Genomic DNA, 19,600 nt, shown 5'->3' with positions numbered 1-19,600 from the left:
GAGTTGGGATTTGTGATCTTTTGACTCATTTTCTTGCCTGTTTCTACTATGTAGATTAGATATTGTAGGGGTGTGGTGATATTTTTATCTGTAGATTCAAGTAATTTAGCTCAAAGCCAATGAGGAAAGGCTACCTTTAAAGCCAGCCCTATTTACGATGGGTGTTCAGGCACAAATGGACACTTCTTGGACTCCATAAAACATGACTCCATTCTCTGTTACCTTAGGAAAAGCCACTTCCCTGGGGGCTTTCCTTTTATCTGTGAACTGAAATGACAAATGTTTCTCTAATCTCTGCTTTCCTCTTGGCCCCTTGGCACTGCCTTGAGAATCAAGTCTCTGGTGGGGGAGAGGGGTAGAGTAGAGGTTGTACAGGTGCGTAGTTGGAGAAGGGATTGGACCTCTGTTCCTAGCATTAGTTCTGGCTAATCATAAATAAGGTGGTGGAAGGGCAGCATTGCCCTTCCAGACTAGTGGGGACTGAAGCCCATTGTGAGCAGTTAACAAGCCAGTCTCTCACATGTCCCCCACTCTCCACTAGGGAGTGAGAGCTTTCTCAGGCTCAGTCTAGGCTGTTTAGTGTATCCTAGCTCCTTGTTGAAGGCTCAGTTTGTGCTATGGCTCACTTGGACCTCTTAGCAGCATTTGCAGGACAGGTGAGGGCCAAGCTCTGGCCAGGGCTCTGGAGGGTATGTGTATACAACATATCCAGTGTCTTAGCTTCTTGGGGGTGGGGGTAGTGGTGGTGGGATGACAGTTTAGAACAAGGGAAGGCTCAAATTCACCACAAATAGGACAGTGGAGAGTTCTAAGAAATAAGCATCTAGTCAGGCAAAGTAGTGCAGACCTGGGATTTAACAAACAGAAACTTGGCCTTGTCTTACCAGCCATGCCCAGCAAGTGAATGTGTGTGTGCATATTGGTGAAGGAGCAAGATTTATGGAAGAAGAGGAATACTGGGATCTCTGTCTAGGAGGGAAAGCATGGAGCTGCCAGGATATTTCCTTTACCTGTGGTCCACATGAGTTAGCTGCAGAGCAATTCCCCAACAGGCCTAACTTAGACACAGGCCTTACCTCAAATGTTTGCATTGCCCAGGAAACAACTAAAACGGGTGATGAAAGGACAAGGATGGGGCAGAGATTATTGACAATCTGGTCACTTAAATCACGGGAAAAGTTTAGGTTAGCCAGTTCTCTTTTATGAAATTCTTGGCTACCCTGACTGGGGCAAAAATGAAAACAACAAAAAACTTATGAGAATGTTTTGGAGACCCCAACTGTACAAGTCTAAGAGTAATCCTGTCTCCAGCAGAGTCCCACTTGAGCATTTGAATCTCCAGCCGAAAGGAAAGCCTCGACTGCTCGAAACCAGCTTTGGGCCGCCTCACAAGGCTCGCGAATGTTGGGACAGCAAAACTTTGGGTTCCGCCCTGGCTGGCTTTAGAGCACGGTACCAAAGTGTCGGGTGGGGGGGCGGTAGCGGGGTGGCAGCTAGAGCACCAAAGGGGAGGAGGATTCGGGAGCGGAAACCGCCCAGGGGCCCAGGGAGGGGCGGCTGGGCCTGCTTGGGGCCAAGCGGGACTCCCACGGAGGCGGGGCTTGCTCCAAACCACCGCGCGACCTGGGCGGGGCCAGACCAGCTGAGACCTGGCGACAATTGAGCCCTGACCCTTGTCTGGCGCCAACCTCGGGTGTTCCAGAGGCTTCCGCTAGACCACAATTCTCAGGGGCTCGCCCTGGCAGCCTCCCTCCCCGGCTTAGCCTCACCTCCCGCGCTGCGGGCCGTGGCTGGTTCTCGGCGCATAGCACACCGGGAACTGTAGTTTTCTCCTGGCGCACCTATGCCAGGAAGGAACTCGGGGGGGACTGCGTTTCCCAGAGTGCAGCGGGGTGGCGAGGGAAGGCAGGGGGGAAGGGACAGTCGGTCGCAGACCGCGCTGGGTTGCCGCCGCCGCCGCTGCCGCCATCGTGCCAGCCCCTCGGGTGAGTGTCGGGGCGAGCGCGCCGGGGCGGGAGCTGGGCCGCTGGAGCCGCGCTCTGGGCCGCTCGTGCCTCCGCTGCCAGTCTCCGGGCGCCCCCCCCCCCCCCCCACCGGCGGCCCGAAGCCGCGCGGGGACGGGGCCATGTGTCGCGCGCGGCTCCGCCTCCCGCCGGTCCTCTGAGGCGGCGGCCGGGGGGAACACAGAGAGACAGCCAGGCGCCTCTCTGGCCCCATCGTGTCCATGGCGGGTGCACCGGACTGCGCGGTGGCCGGGCCTTTTACTCTCTGGTCCAGACCACCCGGATGGGGCTCTCCGGGCCCCGCCCCGTCTGGCCTAGCCCGGCCTGCCCGAGTCCCGCAAGCTCTGCAGGCAGGCTAGCGGGACGACCCCAGCCCCACGTCCTGCCACCCGCCAGCGATGGATCCGGGGATGGGCAAGCGCCACCCGGCCCGTTCTGGAATCAGCATTGGGTAAGGGCGCTTTCCTGCCGCAGCCCGGGATTATAGGACTCTCAACCCGGTTCCCGACCATAGCCAGGCTAGGATGTAGGTGAATTCTCCCCTGCTTGTCTGCCCATCGGGAGTGCACAAAACCTATCTCCCAATCTCCCACTCTGGAACTGATGCGTAGGTTCCTGCGTGGAGGGCAGGGTCAGGGAATCTCGGGCGGGAGGGGGTTCCACATGGGACTTCATCCCCCGCCAGCCTTGGAGGATCTGGCCTGATGCGATGAGGCGGCTCCGGACTGGTAGGCTCAGACCCCGCCCTTCTATCGGGGACCAGGCCCCAGCTGTGGGTGGGTTGGCCGGCCCTGTTAGTGGAGGAGGGGAGAAAGGAAGCCAAGGAGGTGAAGTTGGATGTGTGAGCCCCCAACGCTTTATTAGCCTTCTCCAGCACAGCCTAATCCTCATACCTGCCCTTCCCAGAGTCATCTGCCCTCTTCCTACAGAGAATGATTCCAGGAGAATGGTGGTGATAAGGTGGGATTTAGTGGAGGGGAAAGTAGAATCCAGGCCTGAGGTCCATGAAGCCAGTGCCAAATAAGAGACTGAGTTTGAAGCCACATTGGTGGGGAGGCACATTTGGGCTGTGGGGCTCAGATTCAGACTCTGTGGGGCCCTTCTGAACCCTGGCCTGGGTAGGAGAACTAGAGCTAAAAGCTGCAGAAAGTCAGGCTTCTCTCATTTACTTGCTCACTTCCCACAGCTACAGTAACCTATGTACAGGCAGGAGGCTGATTGAGCCTTGGGAAATTGCCTTCAGTGAAGGCTCCAGTGACCCCTTTGAGTCCTGGGAGAAGAGTATCTAACCTTAGAGTAGTTCTCTGACAGGCTTTGTAAAGCCATTTCTGATTGACTATTGATTAAGGGACCAGTCCAGAGACGACAGAGGGATTTGGGGAAGAAACAACTTGTCTAGTCTTGATTCCACTGACCCAGTACAACTTCTGAGCCATAGTACTTGCAAGGATTAAAGAAACAGCTAAGTTTCTGCAGTCCTGGCTTCAGCAGCAAGCATGTCTCCTAGGAAAGTTGAGTTAGGCCCATGATGCAGAAAGCTGCCATTCTTGGACTTTTTTTTCTCCTTGAGTATTTCCCCAGGTGATGTTTCTCTAGTCATTGGGCTCCAGCCTTGGAAGTTTTCCTGCTCTTTCTAGTTATTCTCCCTGGTTAAGGAGGACAAGTGAAGATCTGTCTATATCTTCTAACCAGCACTTCCCTTCTCTCTGAGCTCAAACGTCCTAGTCCACATTCTGGCCCATAAGCACATGGAAGTCAGGTTCATTTAGCAGATTCAGGAGGATCTGACTTGCTAGTGGAGATGGGCAACAAGGAGGGACTACCCACAGGACATACGTAGGATCACTGTGAGGGAATCTCTTAGTAGTAGAAGCAGTTGTTTCAGGACCCTCTCTAGATTGTCAGGATTGGCTCTGACACAGGTTTTGGGTGAACTAGGCTTATAGTTGTGGATTAGTTTGCACATTCCAAGGCCTTAGGTGACTTAATGACAATGATTTCCCTTCAAGGTCAAAAAGATACTGTTCCTTCTCCATACTGTTTCTTCACCACTGCCTGCAGTGTCAGGAGTAGGAGGCATTCAGGTCTCTCTCTGTCTCTGTCTCTCTCTCTCTCTCTGTCATTCCAACCCTAGAAGTTTTCTATAACTAATGTGTCTGGGCTTAGCTAGCTATTGGTAGGCATCCTGACCCTGAGAAGTCCTTGACCTTTCTGGAACTTGGCAGGCCATCTATCTCGGAGATAAGAGGAGAATCTTGAGTTTCTTTAGAATCTGTCTGCAGTCTATTCATGTAGGGCTGACTAGGAAGTGGGGTCTGGCATGGGGTAGTCAAGATGTAGCTGCATAAGCATGGCAGAGTGTGAGGGTACCTGGGTTCTCAAAAAGCTCAAAATTAGGTCCTTTAGTGACCTGGAATGTACTTCTCTCCAAGCCACATCTTTATTCTGCTCTCTTTGCAGTTGGGTTGGGGTGGCATGAATGATTTAAGAGTGACGCAGATTGTCAAATTTTAGAACTAGAAGACCCTTATATTTAAAAATTCTGGGATTCCTTTACTGGAGGATTAGTATCTTGCTTGGATTTTTTTCTTTTCCTTTCCCAACAATGATTATTTTTCAGCAACCATTCTTTGGCCTTTTCTGTGTGTCAGGTTCTGGACTGAGGCTGAAGGTAGAAGAATGAATCCTACCCAGTCCTGGTGCTGGGGAAAGGAGGTAACGTTGCTATTATGTACCTAGGCCTGAGTTGAAGGGACCTATTGGGGCTCTTGGCACTGTGCAGAAAAGGGGGCTTTGGAATGATGAGAGCACTGAAGAAGAAAGGCTGTTAATGAGCTCACTCTCCTCTCCACTTCCTGCCAGAAACTATAGAGCAAGGTATACTTCCTGTAGTGGGCACAGGAAGGTCTGGGGTTTTCGGGGCAGTGCTGTCACCACTCCAAATTGCTGTGGCTGTTGAGTCTAGCTGCTGTCATCTACAGCTTGCTCTTAGTCTCCTGGGGGTCCCTGCTGGGTATGCTCCCAGTGTCTGGAAATCCCACCAGCGTTGTATAGTCAGTGGCTTCTGCCCCTTTCACTGAGACCCTCTCAGGTCACCTTTATTCAAGTGTGGTACCTATCAGGACATCTTCCCAGAGTGAGACACAGAGCTGCTCTCCCCCAGAGATGAAAGGGAATAGTCCTTTCAGAGAGAGGGGAGTGGATCCAAAAACTTTTCCACAGGATGGACATTGAAAGTTGAGCAGGATTTCTCATGGCCTGGTGGTGTTGAGCTGAACCTCCTCATGGGTTTTTTTTTTTTTTTTACTTATTTTACATTTAATTTCTTCTTTTTAAATTTTTTTATTTGTTTATTTTATTTTTTTAAAAGATTTTATTTATTTATTCATGACAGAGAGAGGCAGAGACACAGGCAGAGGGAGAAGCAGGCTCCATGCAAGGAGCCCGATGTGGGACTCGATCCCGGGACTCCAAGATCATGCCCTGGGCTGAAGGCAGATGCTAAACCGCTGAGCCACCCAGGGATCCCTTATTTGTTTATTTTAAAGATTTATTTATTCACAAGAGACCCAGAGAGAGAGGCAGAGACACAGGCAGAGGGAGAAGCAGGCTCCTCACAGGGAGCCCGATATGGGACTCGATCCCAGGACCCCGGGTTCATGCTCTAATCTAAAGGCAGATGCTTTAAAAAAAAAAAAAAAAAAAAAAAAAGGTAGATGCTCAACTGCTGAGCCACCAAGGTGTCCCTAATTTCTTTTTTTTTTTTTTTAAAGATTTTTAAATTTATTTATCCACAAGAGACACAGATGCAGAGAGAGGCAGAGACACAAGCAGAGGGAGAAGCAGGCTCCATGCAGGGAGCCCGATGTGGGACTCGAACCCGGTCTCCAGGATCATGCCCTGGGCTGAAGGCAGCACTAAACCGCTGAGCCACCCAGGATGCCCAATTTCTTCTTTTTTTAAAAAAATATTTATTTATTGGGGATCCCTGGGTGGCTCAGCGGTTTAGCGCCTGCCTTTGGCCTAGGGCGCGATCCTGGAGTCCCGGGGTCGAGTCCCACGTTGGGCTCCCTGCATGGAGCCTGCTCCTCCCTCCTCCTGAGTCTCTGCCCCTCTCTCTCTCTCTCTTTCTCTCTGTCTATCATAAATCAATCAATCAATCAATCTTAATTTTTTTTTTTTTTATTGACTGAGAGAGAGGAAGAGTGAGCAAGAACAAGCAGTGGGAGGCAGAGAGAGGGAGAAGTAGGCTCCCCACTGAGCAGGGAGCCTGATTGGGGGGTGGGGCTTCTTGATCCTAGGACCCTGGGATCATGACCTGAGCTAAAGGCAGGTGCTTAACCGACTGAGCCACCAGATGCCTTATTTAATTTTTTCTGATGCGCTGTTTGAGATTTTGTGTTTCGAGTTGGGTTTGAACTGGCTACCCCTTTCCCAGCTTTGAGACTTCTTACCTTGACCAAATGTGACAGGAATTCTTGATTCCCTCCCTGAGAGAGGCAGCAGTGTGTAGGTTATATCTGGAGTGACTTCCAGGCCCATGTGATACGATTGTTTTTGTCAGCATCCCAGATACCAGGTCCATGTAGCACCTTCCCCTAAAGATTCTGGGAAGAATCTTTTGTTCAGGTCTGGCTATGTCTGTGGAAGGGTCTTGGTTGCCCAGGAAGAACACTAGAGAACTGGGAGGTGGCTGTGCTCACTGGCCCCAGGGCTTCCACCACCAGCTGACCTGCTATGGCTGAGAAATTTCTTTTACTGCCTTAGGCCTTACTCCTTATATGTTGCTGGTACATGTTCTGTTCTAAGCCCTGAGACTAGAGGGGGGGCCTACCCCAGAGAAGGAGAACCTCCTTCTCATGAGAAGGGTGTGTTTGAGGTATCTGGGAACTCATGACTGCTTGCTTCAGTAAACTGGGGATATTCTGGAATGATTGCTTCTTAGAATCTCTGATACTTCGTCAGAGCCAGTGGGTCTCACCAGGGCAGAGACTGCTGCCCCCTGGAGTTATGTCTCTGTGTGAGACGTTGGTTCCACTCCCAGAAGTGGTTTTAGACCTAGGTGAATGTGAGTTCTCACTTGTCTCTATGGTGTAGTCCTGCTTTGACCAGCTGAGCATGCACGCAGGGGCTTTCTGTCCTGAGAGGGACAGAACTTGCTCATTTTGGAGAGCAAGAAAAGGCCTAGGCTCCTTTCCTCGCCACCTCATTTGTTACCTCTACACTTCCCACTATTTGACATTGGCTCTCAGCTGTTCCAGTTTAGCCCAGTTTAGTGGACATTATAATGCTGCCTATGCCAGTGGCCATATGTGGTCTTGAATTCTTTCTTACACTCATGGAATTTTGGTTTCCTCATCTAGAAAATGATGATAATCATACTAACTTTACAGCTGTGAGGCTCAAATGAGAGAACACATGTAACTGTTTGGGTCACAGAAGAAGGCATTCCATTCAGCACCCTGGGGACTCTGTACAGGTTCATCCCTTTTTTCTGCTCACCTCAGGCTCAGAGTCTCATGATGCTATTGGCCAGGCAGGCATGGTCATAGCAGACCACGGAGGTGGTCACTTAGGGGCTTGAGGCCCAACTGGGGAGCCAAGTTCATGTATACCCCATCAGCGATTTCATAGCCCAGGGTTCAGTTCATGGATGGGAGCTGGCTGGGATGGGGCCCCAGAGATTTCTGAGTGATGTGGGAAAGGGGGCCTCCTCAGGGACCGAGTATAGATCAGAGAGACCAGAATGCAGGTCTCAGGATTCAACTCCTGAGCCAGCCAGGGCACCCTGAAAGCTCTGGATCCTTCCTCCAGGCAGAAGAGGAGGAAAGGGCCCTCAGGGTGCTGGGGGCACCTAAATCTCGGGTCTGCCCCAGGAAGAGATTCTGTCCTGGGCAGCCATTCAGGCACCAGGCCTCGGCTGCTTGCTCTCTAGACTTGAGGCAGGAGAGTGGTGGTCTAGGCGGTTGCCAGTCCTGGGTGGAGGCTGCTCCCTGATGCAATATCCTTGCAGGAGGCTGAGGTAACCACCTTTTTTCTAGTTCTTGACCTGGGGCTTCACTTTGGACCTGACTCCTAGGAGACAGGGTCAGGGGGTCATACAATGAGGGAAAGGAGGAGTAGGCTAGAGGCCAGACCTTGAGGGTGTGGTTGTGTGCCTGCTGTTGAGCCATAGCTGCCCCTCAGGTGACCAGAACTTTGAGGAAAGAGCGGGGGTTGGGCCAAGCCTCACTTGCCACACCCTCAGACAGACATGACTGATGAAAAAGGGTTGTCTCCTGATAACTTGGACAGAAGGTGGAGGTGGAGGGGAAGTGGGTCACTTGGCCACTTAAATTTAGCAGGGTTTGCCCAGAATTCACTCCTCCAGAGTAGGGCTGGGCCAGGGACTATGGGAACAAGGCTGCTTAGGTCAGGGAGGCAGATCATAAATAAGTGAAGTGTGACTATTTCATGCAGCAATAAGCGCTAAGAAAACAAAACAAGATGATGAAATGAGTAGCTGAGCAGTTCCTTTAGACTGAGTGGTCAGTGTCTGTGAGAAGGTGACATTTAAGCTGACACATATGTGACAAGGAGCCAGATACATGAAGATCTAGGGAGAATAGTGATCCAAGTAGAAGGATAAACAGTTACAAAGCCCCTGGGTGAGAATAGGCTCAGCATGTTCCAGAAAACAGGGAAATGCTCTGACCGGCTGTAGAAGACGGGGGACAGGGTGGCAGGAGATGAAGTTGGACAGCCAGGAGTGCAGGTCACCCAGGGGCCTTGAAGGCAGGCTAAGTGATTGAAACTTTGTTAGTGGAGAATGGGAAGAGAAGTCACTGGAGGGCCATAGGGCATGTTAGGGTAATTAATGGCCATGGTTGATACTGATTTCAAGGATCCCACTAGAGCTTGGCATATCTGCTTCACATTCGCTGCAGGCCTTGATGATAGGTGCCCCAAAAAATACAATTATGAGTCTTTCTGTGTATCATTCTGGAGTTTGTAGCACCTTTTTTTTTTTCCTTTTAAGATTTTATTTATTTATTCATGAGAGACATACAGAGAGAGAAAGAGAGAGAGAGGCAGAGACACAGGCAGAAGGAGAAGCAAGCTCCATGCAAGGAGCCTGATGCGGGACTTGATCCTGGGACTCTGGGATCACGCCCTGAGCTGAAGGCAGGTGCCCAACCATTGAGCCACCCAGGCGTCCCTGGAGTTTGTAGCATCTTGTTCCCCATTACCCTTGCCCCCCTCAATCCCTACCCCAGGCCTAGCTAAGCCAGGATCTATTTCTGATTTGCTGAGATGGTAGGACTGAGCTGTGACTTTGCAGGTTTGGGAAAACTGTGAGATCATCCCCCATGAAAATCCCTATTGTTGGGTTTGGTGTGGAAATCTGCCTGGTGCCTTTGTTTGGAGACAGAGGCCGTGGTTCAGGCCTGTCTTGCCCCTCTGAGAAAGTGGAGTTTGAAGGTCAGGGCTTCAGTCGTTCATGCCCAGAAGCACCTCTGTCACTGGTGTGATATGCTCATTTTTAAATTCTAACCTACTGTCTCTGGGGGGCTTGGCCCTGGAGTAGTCCGCTAAACCTGGTTCCATCTAGTTCCACCATCCACTAGGCTCATGGCCTTGAGTGAGTTAGCTAACCTTTCTGAGCTTCATTTTGCTTAAGTATATTGTGGGAGTTGACTCACAGGGTGTTAGGAGCAAATGCACATAAAGCTCTTAGCACATTTCTGTGTCTAATACGCATTAGTGAAAATGACATGTTATCAGCTGGACACTGCTATTTAAGTTTTGTCACTGGAAACAATGACCCAGAATTTGAGGATAAAAATGAAATTTTTCTGTTGTCTAATGGCATCTACTGGACGAGAGGTTTTAACTTGGGGTCTATGACTGAACCTCAGAGAGTGTGAACAACTTGAAATTATTCACAAGGCTGGGGCATCTCTACCTCTGTGTAGATTTATTTGGAGAAGGCTCCAGGTTTTGAGACATTCTTAGAGGGTCTTTGCACCCACAGAGACCTAAATGTCAGTGAAGGCTGATGCTCAGTGGGCAAGAGGTCATTAAGGTCATTTCTGCTCCTCAAGGAGCCTGGCCTCAGTCAGCCTGCGGACTGTTGGGGTGAAGCAGGAGATGGTGTGGTCAGCAGCCCTCTTGGAAGAACTGTAGGAGACGCTGTCATGAAGGTCAGTCCCCAATCTGATGTGAGGCTGCTTTTGAGCCTTGGCATTTTTCTTTTCAGATTGTTCTTTCTATAGTATATGTATTAGAAGCAAGGTCAGGGCTTGCTAGCCATCCTGGGGAACATCCTCCCTAGCTGGCCCAGACCCCTCCCTGTGTTGCATGGGGATAGGTGAGCACTTTGCTCCCCTTTTCTTTTTCTGGATACAGGAATGCTGCCTCCCCGCCATGAGTTGAAAGCTTTGTAGGAGGTTTGGAGTCAGAAACTGTAAATCCTGTGGTTAGGTGAGCCATGCTCTGTGCTCAGGGATTGGGGTGGGGTGGAGTGGGTATAGCAAGAAACAGGCTGGAACCTTCCTAGCCCAGAGCTACTGTGTTTAGGCAGAGGAGCTGGCCCTGGCTCTATTGATACAGTTTTGTATCTGGGGTTGGGGTCAACATTTGAGTTTGGGAAGGAGGACCCAAATAGATGGGGTCTGAACAGTGACTTGAGAGAAGATCAGGAACTGACCAGGCAGATGAGAGGGAGGACATCCAGCAGGGCGATTCATGGGGTAGGAGTGGGGTGAAAACCAGTGAGCAAGCCCTCAGCAAGTTCTGGTCTGTTTGTATGTGGAGCTGGATGAAGGTAGGAGAGAGTGGTAGGGACACATGGACAGGTGTGGTTGGCCACCAGTGGAGCTTCAGGGTTTAATCCAGAAGTGAGGCCATTGTAGAGAAGAGAAATGGCCAGCTTTGTCATTTAGAACTGAGGGACAAAGTTAGCAGAAAGAAAGCATTGGCTTTGATCAGGAGACCTAGTATCAGTCCTGGTGTACTTACTTGCCACTGGACTTGGGGCAAGACAAATCACTGAACCTTAGTTTTCCCCACCTGTGAAGTGGGATGACAGTGGGATCTGACCACATGGTTATTATGATGACTACCTGGCAGTAAACACATCAGAGTCAAGCAGGCCAACAAGGTTGGTATTGGCTTCAGGGACACTTCTTGGAAAAGACCTCAACCCAAATAGTTTTGAAGATTCCTACTTACAACTTTCTGGGAGCCCCTGAGCAATCTCATTCCTTAGGAAAGCTGACTTTGCCCTATCCTGCTCCACTAGACTAGAGGGCTCTTCTGTCCCTTTATCCCTCCACCCTCTTCACTCTACCGCTACTTCTGCCAAGTAGTTTTAATATTGGCAAGTTATCACACCTTAAGAACAATATTTAAAAAGGAAAAAAAAAACACTCCCGTATTTCCTCTGCGTCACTGCCCTACCACATGGCACCACTTTTCTTGTCTTTGGTGTTTTGTTTTGTTTTTTAAGATTTTATTATTCATGAGAGACACAGAGAGAGGCAGAAACATTGGCCGAGGGAGGAGCAGGCTTCCGTGGGGAGTCTGATGACTCAATCCCAGGACCCTAGGACCATGACCTTAGCCAAAGGCAGATGCTCAACCACTGAGCCACCCAGGCACCCCACTTTTCTTGTCTTTGAATCAGCTTTTATTTAGCCTTTTTCCTGTCATCCTCCATCTTCAGTTTCTTGGTTTCCTGCCCTTATCTCTTTTCATGCACCCAAACACTGGCTTGTTTTTTCTAATCGGCATACTCTTTTTCTAAGACCTTCCCTGAGGGCTGCCCAACCTTGCTGAGGACAGAGGGAGAGATGGCCCTCGTCCATTCCTCCAGCTTTCCCCTTGCCCCGGAGCTCTTGGGGGCTGAGCAAGACATCTTGGGGTAAGATACTGTAGGGCTGGGCCACAGTGAGTGAGCCAAACAGAGTGAATACTAGGGTGGAAGGGGCAGAGATGGGGAATGGCTATAGCCACAGTCTGACCCCTTGGAAATGTGACCAAGACAGCAGCTGAGCCTAGCTGTTGATTCTATGCTTTTCCCACTTGTTGATTTGTTTCTTGGCAGAGTATAAACTGGGACACACCTTGTGTTCCTGTGTAGCAGGCGTGACCGGGTCCAGGCTTTCTCTTCTGCTTGTTTTAGACTTTTCCTGGACATTTCTTAGTCATCCCAGTACTGAGCTCCTATTTTTAGTGCCACCACCTCCTATGGGACCTAAAATAAAGCTGGCTCATCTTCCTGGCCCTTCATTGGCTGGAGTATAGGTCATAGGCTAGGAGATTGGCTGGATTGGGGATAAGCCACTGCCCCCCTACACTATCCATCCCAGCTGGCTCCTTTGGCCTTGGGTGAGGTCATAGGGACTGGAGTGAACTAGCAGGTTCCCTTCGTGAGGCTTTACAACCACTGGCAACATCAGGGTTCCACCCCTTTGCAGAGGAGGAAGCTGAGGCCCTTCTTAGGGCAGTGACTTGCATCAGATTCCACCACTGTTAATGGTTGTCTGCCAGGGTTGAACCCAGCTCCTCACCGCTTTGGTACAGAGTCCTGTTATCAGGAGATGGGGAGGTAGTCAGACCCAACTACAGAACCATATATGATATTCTGCTGTCATGGAATCCTTCAGTGAGATGTGGGCTTCCTAGGGGGAGGGAGGGTGGTTAACAAAGCCAGAGTGGCTCTCATCTGGGGCTTGAATTTGCCCCAATTTACACCCTTGGAGCTGTGATGTTTCTAGCTGGTAGGGGGTCTCCTTTCCCCCCTCAGAGACCAGAGAGGGGCAGCCCCTTCCAATAGAGGCAGTGCTGGGATGAGGGGTGTGAAGAGATGACATATTTCCTCCTCATAGCCTCCATTTGTCTTCCCTGTACCCCTCAGTATTACTCTCTGATATTTGGAACTCCTGTTCTCAGCTCTGAAGTGAGTAGGAATGAAGAAATGAAGAGATGTTACCTGTGCTCAAAGAAGTAAACTGCTCCCTTAAGACTAAAACGGAAGATCAAAAAAAGGATTAAAATAAAGAGTCACTTACTCTTTTATTTCCAGTGAGGCATTGAGGAGCCATCTCCCACTCCCTCGCTGGGTCTTCCTCCACCCACCAGTACAGCCCTGGGACAGTATTGATGGGGTTGAGGACTGCAATAGAAGATACTTCACATACAGATATCTGTAGTTTCTGACTTCTAAAGTGGGAAGAATAGTAGTAACTCTGGCCTTGCAGGTTGTTGAGAGGATCAAATGAAAAGATGTGGGAGAGTGGTGTGAGTTCCTCCTTAAAGGCCACACCCTGCCATTGGGCATTGAAGGACTTGCTATGATTTTCCTTTGTCTTGGCTCCACCCTCCACTCCCATCCTGTGTGCTTCACATCTCTGGCACCCCTTCATTTCATCATTCAGAGCTCCTCAAAGGAGGAGCTCAGTCTGGTCCACCTCTGGGCTCCCTGCACTGGTCTGTATTGGAAGGGGCCTCCTACCAGTTAACCTGGGCCTCTATATGTTCCCTGGGAGAACACACTTCAGCCAAGGACTCTGTCTGCTCCAGGAGGCCAAGAAGGGTGGAGTTGGTGAAGAAACAGCAACTGGCCACCTCCTGCTCCTTTGGTACCAACACTTCCCTCTCTGTTTTGCTGATCTTGCAGGTCTCAACAAGGCCGGGTGACTCTCCAGAATGGGAGACAAGCCAATTTGGGAGCAGATTGGATCCAGCTTCATTCAGCATTACTACCAGTTATTTGATAACGACAGAACCCAACTAGGTGCAATTTATGTAAGTCTTCAGCTCTAGGGCTTGAATGGGACCCCAGGGGATCAATTCAGATAATTGGGCTAGGGTGTCAGTTCACAAATTCTAGCAGCCCTATAGTCAAATATGTATATATATATATATATATATATATATATGATTTTTTTTATTTATTCATGAGAGACACAGAGAGGGAGGTAGAGATATAGGCAGAGGGAGATGCAGGCTCCCTGCGAGGAACCTGATGGGGGACTCAATCCCAGGACCCTGGGATCACAACCTGAGTCCAAGGCAGACACTCAACTGCTGAGCCACCCTGGTGCCCCTTGACTATATCCTTCTATCTGAGTTTCTGTCCATAGGACAGGTTACCTGAGGCCTAGCCCAACTACCTGGTCTACCTGTTCTCTTCTGTCATCTTCTGTAAGAGTAGGGATCCTGGTGTCCTTGGCAGGGTGTTCTAGGCTTGCCATTCCATTGTCCTGGGAGTGCCTCTGATTCCAGAGTGGGCCAGAGCAGGCAGATGCTGGGGCTTGTGGTGCTCTGTGGAGGCAGCAGCTGTGAGCATCATCAGTACAAAGCTGAGCACTCCTTGGAGACCCTAGGCCCAGCTTCCTTTTGGGGACCAAAAGTCCCTGGATGCTCATGGTAAACAAATGGGGTTAGCCCAGGGGGGCTGGTATGTCTTGTTCTTGTTGTTGTTTTAAGATTTTATTTATTATTTGAGAGAGTGCACGCATGCATGAATGGTGGGGGGCAGAGGAAGAGAGAGAAGCAGACCCCCCTACTGTCCAGGACCCCTGAGATCATGACCTGAGCTGAAGGCAGACACTTAGCCAACTGAGCCACCCAGGTACCCCAGGAAGGCTGGTGTGTCTTAAGAGATCCTTTTAGGCAGGCATTATTTGGTGCTATTTTAATGATGTTCATATACATCAGGAATTATTTATGCCTGACCCTGCTCAAGATTCAGTCACAGAAATGTGATCAATTGGGACATGCCTACCAGGTCTGCCCAGAATGGAAGTGATAGGACCCATCCAACATAGCCTCAGAGCCTGACTGTGGGCAAAGCCCTGTGTGTCTCCAAAAAGTCAGGGTCAAGTCTGAAGAAAAGAAAGGGATCTTACCAGTGGAAAACTAAATTCAGCACATGCATTATTTGGTTGTCATCATAGAGAATTTTAAAAACTTCAACTGATCTGACTCTAGGATCTTTTTTTTTTTTTTTTTTTAAGATTTTATTTATTTATTCATGAGAGACAGAGAGAGAGAAGCAGAGACACAGGCAGAGGGAGAAGCAGGCTCCATGCAGGGTGCCCGACACGGGACTCAATCCCAGGACCCCAGGATCACGCCCCGGGCTGAAGGCAGGCACTCAACTGCTGAGCCACCCAGGGATCCTGACCCTAGGATCTTGATACGTCTGTCTCATTGCTTCTTAAAATCAATTAAAGCAGTCCTGACCTAGAGAAGGGAGTTATTAGCAAGGTCCTAAAAGTGTGCTTTATGTCATTTCATATAATCCTCAGCACATGTCCCCTGCCCCCCACTCCCTTTTTAAAGATTTATTTATTTATTTGAGAGGCAGAGCTGGGGGAGAGGGAGACAGAGAATCCCAAGCAGACTCCATGCGGAGCTCCGAGCCTGATGTGGGGCTCAATCCCACAACCCCGAGACTGTAACCTGAGCCGAAATCAAGAGTTGGATGCCCATCGGAATGAGCTACCCAGGCACCTTACATATCCCTTTTTAAAAATCAAGAAGTGGGTGCCTGGATGGCTCAGTTAAGTGTCTGCCTTCTGGTTGGGTCATGATCTTGTGGTTTGGGAATTGAGCCCTGCATCAGGCTCCCTGCTTAGCGAGAGACCTGCTTCTCCCTCTCCCTCTGTCCCTCCCCCCTGCTCATGCTTGAACTCTCTCTCTTTCTCAAATAAATAAATAAAATCTTTAAAAATAATACAAGTAAGGGCAGCCTGGGTGGCTCAGCGGTTTAGCGCCACCTTCAGCCCAGGGTGTGATCCTTGAAACCTGGGATCGAATCCCACGTTGTGCTCTCTGTGTAGAGCCTGCTTCTCCCTCTGCCTGTGTCTCTGACTCTCTCTGTCTGTGTGTCTCTCATGAATAAATAAATAAAATCTTTAAAAGAAAAAAATATATAAGTAAATAAATAAATAATGATCAGGAAACAGACTCAGAAAAATAAGTAACTTGCCAAATGTTAAGCTGGTAAGTAGCAGAAGCACATTGAGTTCTACCCCTCTTGTATTTTGGGGAAGATAGGATATAATTAAAGAGGATGTTAATAGTGCAGAGTATGGAAGCTATTTTGAGTTCCCTTCTTTACAGGTAAGGAAACTAAAGTTTGAACTCATTTTTCTGAAACAAGGCCCTGCCCCCATGTTTTCTGGTTTTCAGATTGATGCATCATGCCTTACGTGGGAAGGACAGCAGTTCCAGGGGAAAGCTGCCATTGTGGAGAAGTTGTCTGTAAGTAAGGGTCAGGGCCATGTTTAAGTAGCTTCTTCCCTGCCCTACTGGCCACAGCATACTACCCATTCTTTTTTTTGCAGAGCCTTCCGTTCCAGAAAATCCAGCACAGCATCACGGCACAGGACCATCAGCCCACGCCAGATAGCTGCATCATCAGCATGGTAGTGGGCCAGCTCAAGGTAATAGTACTGCTGCCTCTTAATAGTGGTGGTAGGTGCTTCTCCCTCTGCCTGTGTCTCTGCGTCTCTCTCTCCCTCTGAATAAATAAATAAATAAATCTTTTTAAAAAATGGTAAAGATGGAAAATTAAAAAAAAAATAGTGGTGGTAGGGAGGAGTGGGCAGGCAGAGGAGAGCCCTGCACCCCTGCCTTTTCTGTGATGTGACCTGCTTATCAAAGCATCTAGAGCTGTGCAATTCAATACAATAACCGCTAGTCATATTTTTTAAATGTTTTAATTTTAATGGTAATTTTTAAATTATATTAACAATGAAATAAAGTTAAAATGGAGTTTCTCAGTTGAACTAGCCATGTTTCAAGTCCTCATAGTCTGTCCTTGTGGCTGCCTATTGGACAGTGCAGACATAGAATTTTTTTTTTTTAAGATTTATTTATTTGAGAGCATGAGCATGTGCAGGTGGGGGCATGGGCAGAGGAAGAGAGAGAATCTTGAGCATACTACCCACTGAGCACAGAGCCTGACACAGGGCTCTATCTCACAACCCTGAGATCATGACCTGAGCAGAAGTCACGAGTTGGACACTTAACCAACTAAGCCACCCAGGTGCCCCCAAACATAGACTATTTCTGTTATTACAGAAAGTACTATTGCAAAGTACTGGTCTAGAGCCTTTTTGGAAAAGGGACAAGAGATAAAGGAGCAGGCTGGAGCTGTGGTGCCAAGCTACTGGGCCTTTGTATTGCCCTGAGGTGTAGGTGGACTTTTTGCAGGCAGCTGGCCCTGGATTGGCCAGCTGGGTACTGAGTCGCAGTCACCTGTGGGAGTCCATGCTGCCACTCCCTGAGCTGGCTGCTGGCTCCTCCACCTGCTAAGCAAAGCAGATTCCTGGAACTTTTGCTTCTCTTTGCATTTTCCTTTCTTTTTCTCAAGAGATGTCCTCTTCAAAGCCTTCAGTTCAGTTCCTCAAGAACTCTCCCAGGAACTCCCACCTGTTGTACTCCAGCAGACTGAAGCCAGATTCTTAGTTTCCAAATAAGTCTATCCGCATTCCCAAACTGGGACAAATTGGTTGCCCTTTGATAAGGTCCTCATCTCCTGGGCCCGTGTCATGGTGGGGCTCTGAAGGCTCCCTAGGCTAGGTGAGGTCTCCTGAGTCAAGTGCAAGGGCAGAAAGAGGGGGGCCCTTAGGTCTCTGCCATGGACCCAGAGGACCTGCCTTCTGGCCTGGACTTTCTTGTCAGTTTTTCCTGCCTGTCCAACATGCCCTGCCCGGAGTTGGTACTTAGGCCCTTGAGAGTGAAGAGGTCTCTTCCAGGGGACTCAATACCCACTTTCAGGCTAGCGTCAGTCATCATTGCCCATTCGTACCTGGCTTCAGGCTCATTCTGGTGTTTCTGTCCAACTCAGAATCCCCAAAAGATTGATTTGCCTTCTTGCTGATGATGCCCAGAAAACCCAGCCATGTTAGAGACAGTGCTGGTTAACTGGGCTCCTCCCCTAACTAGGCTTCATCCTGGTCTTTTGCAGTTTGGCTGAGGATGTCTTGCCTTTTATTCTCATTGCAAATGTTATATATGACGTGACAGGAAACATCAACTAGTTGTATTGCTTTGTTTTTGTTCTGTAGAGCTGTGATCACAGTGTGAACTCCGTTTTGAGCCTTTTCTCACCTTCCTGGTCACAGTCAGTATTAGCAGTAGTTTCTCCTAATTGGGTAACTGGCATAATCAGACACTAAGATTGTTTCGTTTTTAGATACTGTTATGTGGTGAGCAGTGCAGAAGTCTTTTAAATTGATCACTGTGCCTAGAGACATGGGCTCAGAGCAGGTGTGTTCTCTGCTCTGTTGCAGTAGCTAACTGGTGACATATTCTGCGGCTTAAGTGTATGCAGCAGTGCGAGCTGCCATCCATAGCCCCTCTGTGTCCAGTACATTGTATCAGTTCACATTCACAAGTATCCCTTGGCCATACTGGAATTGGAGTCCAAAACAGTAGAGTCTGATCCCCAAGTCAGCATTGTTTGTCCTGTCCCCCTGTCACTGGACTACCTTCCTATTCCTTGGCCCACTAACTGAATCATTTTCTTTCTCTTCACAGGCTGATGAAGACCCCATCATGGGGTTCCACCAGATGTTCCTATTAAAGAACATCAACGATGCTTGGGTTTGCACCAATGACATGTTCAGGCTTGCCCTGCACAACTTCGGCTGACCTCTTCCCAGCCAGGCACTCATGCTGTTTCCTCCTCCCTCCTCTTCCTGATAACTATTCACACTCCTCCAGATGCTCCAAATATCATACACAAATGAGCAGGGCCACGGTGGGAGCGGGCGCAGTGCGCTGCTACTACCGAGGTATTGTGCATGATGTTTGGATGCTAGAATAGTTGCATCTGACAGGAGAAGTTTGTGTTGTACCAGCGCATGCCTTGGAAAGACTTAAGTAATGCAAAAGGTTGTCTTTTTTTTTTTTTTTTTTTTTTTTTAATCTACTGACAAGTTGCTCTAGTAACCCAAAGAAGTGAAGGAGAAAGCAGCTGCCTCACCGCCCAGATATTGACCGCCCAGATATTGATTTGTTCGGATGTTTCAATGGCTCATGATATAATAAAACCACAAAAATTTTCTTAACAGTTTAAATTGTTTTAATTAGTTTAATAGTTGGCTGGGCATTAGTAACCACCCTGCCCCATTGGCTCTCTCATGTCCCACCTTCCCACCTCTTCCCCAACTGAGCAATAGCTGTTGCAAAGAGAAAACTGCTGAAGCAGCACTCCCAGCTAGCTCCTCCCAGAAGCCCTAGGGCATAGTATTCCCCACCTCAGCACCCTGGTCTTGGAAAACTGAGCTGCACACAGAGCTCAAGGCCAAGCCTGAGGCTACCCTTGCACTCTCTAGTCAGTTCTGATGACTCCTATGTGGGGTAGGATCAGGGCTCTGGTAATAGAGATGATCTAGAATCCCATTGAAAGGGACTCATCAGGTTCAGGTGCTCCAGACTGAGGCCTCAGCAAAACTACCCTGTATAAAATGAGCAAAAGTTTGAGGGAGAGGGTCCTGTTCTACCCCAGAACAGTCAGCATCACACCCAGGGTACCCCATAAACCCCAAGCCAAGCAGAGGGCAGCTCAGGTTTTGTACTACCTGCTTTGGATA

At 49.2% G+C, this 19,600-nt stretch overlaps 1 protein-coding gene across 3 annotated transcripts; it reads left to right on the top strand.

Annotated features, from left to right (window-relative positions):
* Positions 1–1,861: 1,861 nt before the first annotated feature.
* Positions 1,862–19,077, top strand: NUTF2 (nuclear transport factor 2). 3 transcript variants are annotated; one of them, XM_026011524.2, is made up of 5 exons: positions 1,862–1,985; positions 13,666–13,793; positions 16,188–16,259; positions 16,343–16,441; positions 18,543–19,077. In XM_026011524.2, the coding sequence occupies exons 2-5, from the start codon at positions 13,695–13,697 to the stop codon at positions 18,654–18,656; spliced, it is 384 nt and encodes a 127-aa protein (XP_025867309.1). In that variant the 5' UTR covers positions 1,862–1,985; positions 13,666–13,694; the 3' UTR covers positions 18,657–19,077. The 3 variants fall into 3 exon arrangements, with proteins under 3 accessions (XP_025867309.1, XP_025867310.1, XP_072587767.1); XM_026011525.2 differs by lacking the exon at positions 1,862–1,985 and adding an exon at positions 2,148–2,454; XM_072731666.1 differs by lacking the exon at positions 1,862–1,985 and adding an exon at positions 4,660–4,718.
* Positions 19,078–19,600: the final 523 nt, after the last annotated feature.

Source organism: Vulpes vulpes, chromosome 12, assembly GCF_048418805.1.
Source record: "Vulpes vulpes isolate BD-2025 chromosome 12, VulVul3, whole genome shotgun sequence".
Classification (NCBI taxonomy): domain Eukaryota; kingdom Metazoa; phylum Chordata; class Mammalia; order Carnivora; family Canidae; genus Vulpes; species Vulpes vulpes.
The sequence above is the reverse complement of the archived record's forward strand: the minus strand, read 5'-3'. Positions and strand labels throughout refer to the sequence as shown.